We start from the raw sequence: 9,105 nt of genomic DNA on the forward strand, positions 1-9,105 counted from the left end.
ATACGGAGTCCATCTGATCGTTCTGCCAGTGTCGATAATTGTGCAATACACACGCAACGCTTTTTTAATTTTATTTAATTTTATTACATCGCTCCCATCAGGCAAGTGAAATCACCTGCCACCCCATATTGGGACTGCGCGCTACAATATTTTTTGTTCGTATCTTTCTATAGCTGTATTGGTGCGGAAAAGAATAATGTTAACCTTGCAATCATGTTCCGATTAGTCGTTTGATTACTTTTCATTCAATAGAAATTATAGTGCATCATTACTTTTGTTGAAAACTCCGTTTGAATCTTTTCTTTGTTCTCGTGCTCGAGTTTTCTGTGATCTTATGTTTATTTGTTAACACTGATCATGTCTGTGAAGCACTACTCAGCTGGGGCAAAATAAAAAAAATGAAATGTAAAATTATGTTTTGATCTAGTCAAATAAAATAAAAACTGAACCATAAAACCATAAACCATAAGACCATAAAAACCTTTTCTTACATCGTGTCCTCGAACAAGCAGCAAGCTGACATACCTGCGCAGCAGACCTCCTAAACTAACGGTCCAGGCCAGGAAAATATGCCGTATTTACTCACATAATGGATGCAGTTATATCCAAAAGCCCAACGAAAATCTGAGGGACGCCTGCAATACGCGGGATAAAGCATTCTGAAGTAATTTCGACCCATAAAAAAAGCTCAAAAAGTAGGCTGCTAATATAAATACTTCATTCGGTACGACTCAGCATCTAAATTATTTAAAATTCACTCTTATGCACGGCTTTCGTACTCAAGAGCATAGTGAAAATGTACGTCCGACTGACCCGTACATTTTTTTCCCAGGTACGTCAACGGATGCGAAGAGTTTTTTAAGGTTGTGGCTAAAGGTACGTCGAACGTAGCCGGTACTTTTTTTCCCTGAAAACACTGGATAGAAATGAAGAAATGACCAGTATTTTCCACAGTCCGGCAATTTGATTCTCGCTTGGCGGTCTGCTCGATTTTGTCGTCGTTGCGATCCTTGAAAATTCGACACCCTATATATAAATTTTAAATCCCTCCGCTCTCTTCTCTGGCCTCTTAGTAATCAGTAATCGCCAGCGGCACAAATGCTGGTTATAGCTTGCTCAGTTTACAAGCACATCGAAGAGAAAGATTGCATTCGAGACCGTTTGCTAGGTTGTAGCACGTAGGCACCGAGAAAACGAGCACCTATGCTGGCGTACGTCTCTTCGCCTGCCGCTGTAGCTTGCATATGCGACCTGGTGCGAGCGACGGCGGTGCTCGCCGCAAACAACGTGGCATGAATACGTCGATCTACGCCACTTTTGAGAGCGCTGAGAGTTTTTCACTACACCTGGACCTGATTGTAACTTGCAACTTGTTTTAGTTCCTCCAACTTAAGTTTGAATAAGCGCTCCACAATCTAGAAACGAGGCTGAAAATGAAACCATTAAGTAGTTGCCGTTTTGTCTGCTAGATGGCAGAACGTATCAATAAACGCACTGAAGCGTCAACACAAATGTTGTTGCGACTGTTGAGACTCTTTTGTAACAGACACCTTAACAAAGCAATTACATAAAATTATAATACAAATCTGCTTTGCGACTGGCTTACGAAGCCAGCGTTTAGCTTAACAAAACTCCGTCAAGTGCGTCGCACGCGTCGCTGTCGACATCACGATATGGCAGCTGTTGCAGCGTTGGAATGTTTGTGTAGCTCTTGCTTTCCCCGTGTTGTTGTTTTCTCTGCGCGAGGAATGACGCTGAACTTCCAGCCAAGCATTGTCCTTCATCAAAGTTGACTATGTGAAGAAATCGTGAGACCCAGCGGTGCACACTAGCTTGTTTAAAGCAAGTAGAGTTCTCGCACAGCAAACAGGTGAGATACTGTGCTTGGCTCAGTTGTTTTCTGTTGCTGAGATCACTGTACCCTACTGAACGCGTCTAGTGTGCGTGGTGCTACGTACTGCGCTAGATCAGCGCCAGGAACTATCGCGGTGCTTTGCCAGGTACTGGTTGATCTACCAGTTTCTAATTCGATTAAGTTGGCATTCTGTTCCGACACCCGGCTGCCGGTCGTACCTTCGCACGGACGCTTATCTTTGCTTCCCGATTTGGGCCAGTACATGACGGACTTTCCCACTATTCTAGAATTTAACTGCATGTCTCTCCAGATCACCTGACTAGAAACCGACTATAAAGGCTCCTGGCAGCGTCAAACAGGCCCATACATCATCGATTGATTCTTCCTGTCTTCCTATCGCTCGTAGCATTCTCGTTTGTTTGTTTGTTTGTTTGTTTGTTTGTTTGTTTGTTTGTTTGTTTGTTTGTTTGTTTTTTGTAATGCTTGGAAACGCATAGTTCGTATTTACTCAAGTAACTTTCTATCAACTACTAAAAGCAAGACAAAAAGAAAAAGACAGTGCTTGACAAGTTTTATACTCGTTTCACTTTTCGCGTAATCTTCTAATCTTGTGCATAAGCATCCGCTCCCCAACATAGTCGCAGTGTTGTTTCTGAATTTATGCTACGCCTCCTGCTCTTATCCTCCTCCTTACCCAATTTGCAGGCTTGCAATGAACCTCCCACACTTTCGCCGAAAAAGGGCCCTGGTTTTTCTGCTGGTCGCAGGCCTTGTGCTGCTCGCCCTCAACTACATCCTCAAGTCGGAAGACGCCAATGGATGTGGTCGTACACCAGAAACAGCACCGTGCCTCTTGTCACTCTTTCCCAAGGTGCTCGACTCGCTCACCGCTCAGGGCGTCTCGAGCTACCTCTGTTATTACGCCCTCTGGGGTGCACTGAAAGACCAGCAGCCTCTACCCTGGACCAACAAAGTCGAGCTCTGTCTTCGCAACGAGGAGCTGTCCGAGCTGGACGAAGGTCAGCTGCTCAAATCATTCCGTCGCTACGGCGTACAAGCTTACTACGACTCGGCAAATGGCCTCTACAGGGCAAAACTCAAGGACGGAAGCAGTGCGTGTGAGGTTTACCTCTACGTCTTTGAGGAGGACAAGATTGTGCACCGAGTTCGCAGGGTCGGCTGGAAAAACAGGCTACTACCACCAAATGCATGCGACACTCTGCACTGTTTTCCAGCCTCCCTGCTCACACCGCCACTCAAAGAGACGACATTCTTGGGTACTTCAGTAAATGTCCCACACGATGGCATTGAAGTGCTCAAGTACATGTTTCCAGACTCTTGGTGGAAAGGAGAGGTTCCGCCTAAGTGTGACTAGGCGACACTGTTAAATTTAAAGGAGAGCTTTCTCCAAAAGGTGTTGGTTCATGTGTTTTCTGCTATGGTTAAGTGTTGTTTTTTGGTCATAGTACTCAATATCTTTGAAGGCAGTTCCTGAAAGTGAAGAAGCAGTGTGTTCTTCACTTAAAAGCAGTACAGCTTCACTAGTGCAATCAAAACTAGAATGGATTAGCGTGCATGGGGATTAGCCATTATTTTTTATCTTTTTGCTAAGTCTGTGATGAAGAGCTGAGCAGTGGAAATAGCTATGATATGAATGTATTACTGTCATTTAAGAGTGTAACAATGACAGAACGAGCGTATAATTAGGGCTCTTACTTTTCAGGTAAAAGCAAAATTTTCGGGATTTCTGCATTTCAAGAGAATTTTTAGAGGAATTAGGTCAAACCTAATTTTTATCGGAACACTGCCCTTCTAAATTGAATTTTTATCACAAAAACTCACTTGAGCTATCATAAGAAAACTGGGAGTAGCCCTGGAAGCATCTCCGAAAGGTTTCCAAGTAAATAGTTGGCAATCTAATTCTTTTGAACACCTAGCCTTCTTTAACCCTACCTTCTTCTTGATTGCTTCACTTGCAAAAAAGATCCAAGCAAGCTCATTGAAATCAAGACCGCAGTATATGGGCTAGATTCTTATTGAATAACAAAGCTGTGCATGCCAGATGACAGCAGTTAAAGTTTTTATTCGCAGAACCTGTGCATTGGCATACAGGCCTACAATCAGCTTTGAACGCTCTTGATGCAGATGGTTAGAAAAGTTGAAGAAGTAGATTGAGGGAAAAAAAACTCATGCGTTTTTAACGTCATTTTAGCAGGCTTGGCATCTTATTTGACATCTTGCAGAAAGCAAGCGCTGATGTTAATTCTTCATCATTGCAAAATTAATCTCATAAAACGAAAATTGCTCAGCAGTTTAAAGAAAAATGAACGTCCTGAATATAAATTTACGTCAAGTTTTTAAAACCCTACTGGAAATCAAGTGCCCCGCTCATATTCACAGTCTGCGTGTTGACTAGGACAGTGTATAATGAACATTATGGACTCGAATGTATCCTTCTTTACATGTTCTCTTGAACTGCATATATAAGAACTGCAATTTATTATAGTTGTCTGTTCTGGCCTCTGATACTGAAGGCAAATTAACTTCAGGAACTTTGAAATGTATAGCATATTTAGGTGTTTGGGGGCAGACATTGTCATCTATAACTTCGATGTCAAATGATTATGCTTGTTAGGCAATTGACGTTCCGGAAAAGGTTGTTTATGCCCGCGATTGAACCTCTTTTGATACAGCGTTCTAATGTAGTGTATTTTCTTGGTTGTATTCTCTTTTATTAGTCTTACTACTTATTGTTAATTCCATGACACACTGTTCCATGTGATTAAAGAGACGTAATTCACGCATTTACCACTATCTAGCCTAGTCAGCCTGTTATGAAGCATCTTAGGATAGTGTTAAAATTGGTGTAGACTGCAGCCGTCATTGTCAGAAATTATGTTTGTCATTGTTTTCAGTGACCATTTGCACGCATATTTTTTTTTAGTGCTTCTTAAGACTGCTTCACACAGTAATTTGACAGTGGCCTCTTGAGCCAGTGTTGCAAACATTGCAGGCCTCATCTGCAGTGGCATTGGATGTTTTATGATAGGATTTATAGGTTTAGGTATTGCATTTTCTATAGACTTAAAGGTTATACTATGAAAAACAACACTCACATTGAAGTTCAAAGCAGTCGCCATTAAATGCCATCACGGATTTATTCTCTTCCTCATTCACAAATGCTAGTGGTTCTGAGTCATTCAAATCCAGCACACTCCAGAGTAATGATGTTAGCATCTGTAAATACTGATTGCATTGCGTATTGATGGTACCCATGGACTAGTATGCTGGTGTAGCTGGTTAATGTGCTATTCTTTGTTACCAGATCAAGGCATAACTGGTGTGGCATATCGAAGCATATACTTAACTGGTTTGAGGCTTTGTAGGCTTGTTCTTGTTGGTAATATCACAGTTGTTGAACATACTTTTACAGTGATTCATATTCTTCGAGAATTTCTAAGTTTTCATCGGAAGCCTAGCTATAGCCGCTACTTTGGCAAGTGAATAATATAAACACACCATGTAAAAATTTACTGATTTTGATTGCTTCCAAAAAACATATCTGTGATTAGGTTATGCACTGCATAAGTATTTGTTGTGCAGCCTAGGTCTAGTCTACTTTAAGCATAACGTCATATTAGTCTAATACCAGTAACATCTATTATGTATTTATGTATGTGGTGTATTTATTTGCCACTAATCTGTTTGTGAATGCATGGAAATTGCGAAAGCCATGGTTGGGTGTATATTGCTGAGACAGGTAGGCAAAATAGCAGTGAAAATTGTTACAACAAATTCCTTACTTTGTTTAATGAGTAATTCATTTAATTATCCGGTTCAGTAATAACTCCCATATTAAGCTTTAGCCATTTATATCAATTGTTCATTGACTGATTTGCTGCTTGTCTGAGCTGTGAAGATGTCCGTGGTTGCGTGTGTATGGTGTATTTATTTGCCGCAAAACTGTTAATATGTAGAAGCTGTATGAAAGCCATGGTTGCACGTAGGTCGCTGAGACAGGTAGGCATTGTTGCAGAGAAAATTGCAACAAGGTTCTTCCTTTCTTTCTTTGAATGTGTGAATCGTTTGATTATCCATTTCAGTTGTAATTGCTCATGTTAATACAGAGGTTTAGCAATTTATGTCAGTTTTTCTCTCACTGATTTGCTCCATGTCTGAGCTGTACAGATTCCCATGCTTGCTTCCATCAAATTTTTTTCTCAACCTTTATTGAATAAAGGCACTATGTCACAAAACTGTGCGACCTGAGGTATCATGAAGCTGTAAACAGCTGTGTGACCAAACTCTGGCATGATTAAGAAACAAGACACATTAAGGTAAATAATTTCGCTCTTTTTACTCCTTGCATGTTGTAGTTCTGCTCGCAAATTCATCACCAGTGCAGCGTTTTTGTGTGAAAATAGTTTGGTCATAAATTTTACTCATACTGCCATGTAGTATTGTGAACTTTGGTCTATCTGGCCTTTGCAAAGGTTTCTTGCCCCGTTGGTTTGTGTAGGTCGGGGTAGGTAATGCAGTATTTCTTCGGAGAAGCTGTACGGTTGCAACAAAGGCACTTGCAGCGAGAAAGGCGCGGGTTTATGGAGCCATTTCTTTGAGCATTACAGTAATTGCATATTCCCCTATGCTGCAGTATTGGTAAGCTTGACGGCACGAACCGTCATGTTTGAATCCGCGCGTTTCTTTGCGCAGCCGGACACCGCGTACAGTTGCTTATTGCGAACAGCTTCACTTTTTTGCTACTAGATGGCGGTAGCGCTGCAGTTTTTCGCGTTGGCGGTTTTTTTTTCGAGCACCTCAACTTGCAAAGGCACTTCGTCTTCATGGTTGACCGAACGTTGCTGTGCTACGACAGAGACGATCACTAACCACGTAAGGAACAAAGGAATGCGCGTGTCCTTCGTTGCTTACGTGGTAGACCTAGTCAAGAGATATAAGTAACGGTCGCAGTAACGGTCTTGCAACCATCAGCCAGTACCAACTCGACCAACTTGCTGCTTTACTACAGTAGTTCGTGTTACTGTAGTGTTGTCGTGTTTACACGGGGTCGTCACTGAGAAATGAAGAGTTCAAGCTCATATTCTCTAGTAAACGTGTTTCAACCAATGTACAAGGTCATCTGTCACTACTGTAAGCAATCTTTCGACATTTCGAAGAAGAAACTTCAGCGTATCATGAGGACCTGTTGCCTTTGCACACTGCTGAAAGATTGTTCATCGTCACAAAGAATATTTTCGACGCATAAGAGCTGCGGAGCGGGACGCCATTAGCATGGTTATCGAGCTTGATACATGATACCAATAAGAGGCCAGTTAATTATTAGTGTTCTGCCTCCTTCTTTTGAAGCGTAATTTTCGAACTTCTCATATTAAGGCACATCATTTTCGACAAGCGCTAAAAGGTTTGAAATATCAATCCTCTGAAAACACCCCTCTGGAATATGCACAAGCTATCCACTAATTCGCATGCGATGTCTTCAACCTTGTGCATTGGAAAGCTAGGCTCCCCAGAACATTCGGGTAGAAATCAGACTCAACCTAACTTTTGAAAAACTTATGGGGCAAGAGTCGGGTAAAACAGGGTACAACCAGAAATCGAAGGGCCCTTTTTCGTACAGTTTTCATAAATTTCCATCACTTGGCGATGAATTTCAACAGCTTGAAAGCCTCTTGCGTTCAAAAATCGAATAAGTGAGCGAACTTCGCACATGGCGGCAGCGATAAGCGCGAGCTCTATTACACAAACGACTGTCGAATCCAGGCTGGCCGGCCATCGGGCAAGCGATAGTTAGTTTCGGAGAGGAGGTTGCAGCGAACATACATAACAGTGTGGACAACAATCGCGCTTATAGTTTTCCTGAAACCGCAGCGCTTTGGATACCTTGCTTTCGGGATTACCCTCGTATATCTCTATACCTTCTGGTAAATGACACAGCAGAGAAAAGGTTTTCAAACATGCTGTGGATGCACACCGGAAATCAAAATGCGCGCTTATCTTAGCATTCACGTTCGGAGCTGTCAATGGAGTCCGTTAAACTCCTGTGCCGTGACTGCTAGAAGTTTAAACCTATAGTTGCGTGATAGATTATCCAAGATGCCTAACAGCGTGCTTTGGGGACGTTTTTGCGAGCCCTTCCCTGTTCATGTTACGAAAAATAAACAGTCCCTTCTGAGCGCTAACGCGCGTTGGGGATTTTTTTGTTTAGTCCCTGCGTTGCAGGTCTGCTTTTTGTTCTTTGTAATCTTTTGGTGTCTGTTTCATAGTTTTTATCTTCGCGTGCGTGAGCTGGATGATTCTTGATTCGTTTTAATGCTGTAGCATTGGAGTTCACGTCAGGAGGAAAATCCGCCGCCCGCGATGTCACAGAATTCGCTGATTGGTAGAGAGAGGTCACGTGACATTGCACGTCGTCAGAACTTGGCCACCGGATTGTGATCAACCTGCCCACTACGGCAGGTGGAAATTAAATTTATGATTCGTCTAGAAATGGCACATGACCTTGTGACGTCATCGCATGTTGCGCACCCACCGCGTTGCGAGCAACCAGCCACGAAGTGTGGGGATGGGGCACGTTGGGGGTGTAGGCAGAGCCTATGTGACTGAGAATCAGTACTGGCGCGGGAGGGATTTCTAATGTTATGGCATGGTGCTCTTAAGGTTAAGGGTCTTAAAAGGCCCCCGTCGTGCAGAAAACCCGGCGTTGTCGGCGTTGTGAGGGATACATGTATAGCTCACAGTTTATCTTTACAACCGTTACAACACAGGCGCACACGTGAACGCATCATTATGCTGCACAAAATCGTTCACACGTCATCTGGCATTCAGGCACCCTTCACATTTGTGTCCTCAAGCGCACGTGCCACCCGACGGAATCACCCATTAAACATTGTTCCCTTCAAACCACATATAGATTGTTTTAAATTTTCTTTTTTCCCTCTATCTGTTGAAATTTGGAATGGATTGGACGGCTCACTTCGTTTATTGCCAATTGAAGAGTTTGTTGTTCAGTTGCCTGACAATTTGACCTGTTGATCTGTTTTTAATATTTCTGTATTATCTCTTTCTATGCTACCCATGTTATTTGTTTTTACTCATGTATTTACCCACTCCTGCTATGTCTCTCCTCAGAGACAGCAGTATTTATAAATAAAAAAAAAATATAGGGTGGCGTAGGGTGGCCCAAGCGGCCACCCCTGGAGAAGCAACTTAGGTAGGCTACCTAGGTCACG

At 42.5% G+C, this 9,105-nt stretch overlaps 1 protein-coding gene across 1 annotated transcript; it reads left to right on the forward strand.

Annotated features, from left to right (window-relative positions):
• Positions 1 to 1,649: 1,649 nt before the first annotated feature.
• On the forward strand, positions 1,650 to 6,131 carry LOC149359803 (uncharacterized). Its single transcript, XM_089571909.1, has 2 exons — positions 1,650 to 1,870; positions 2,561 to 6,131. Exon 2 carries the CDS (start codon positions 2,568 to 2,570, stop codon positions 3,228 to 3,230), a length of 663 nt encoding a protein of 220 aa, XP_089428035.1. The 5' UTR covers positions 1,650 to 1,870; positions 2,561 to 2,567; the 3' UTR covers positions 3,231 to 6,131.
• Positions 6,132 to 9,105: the final 2,974 nt, after the last annotated feature.

The sequence above is a fragment of the Amblyomma mixtum genome, chromosome 2 (genome assembly GCF_055824585.1).
Source record: "Amblyomma mixtum isolate Tamu chromosome 2, ASM5582458v1, whole genome shotgun sequence".
NCBI classification, from domain to species: domain Eukaryota; kingdom Metazoa; phylum Arthropoda; class Arachnida; order Ixodida; family Ixodidae; genus Amblyomma; species Amblyomma mixtum.

Coding starts and splice junctions, on each gene's coding strand:
- LOC149359803 (XM_089571909.1), top strand. CDS start 2,568: ATGAACCTCCCACACTTTCGCCGAAAAAGGGCCCTGGTTTTTCTGCTG.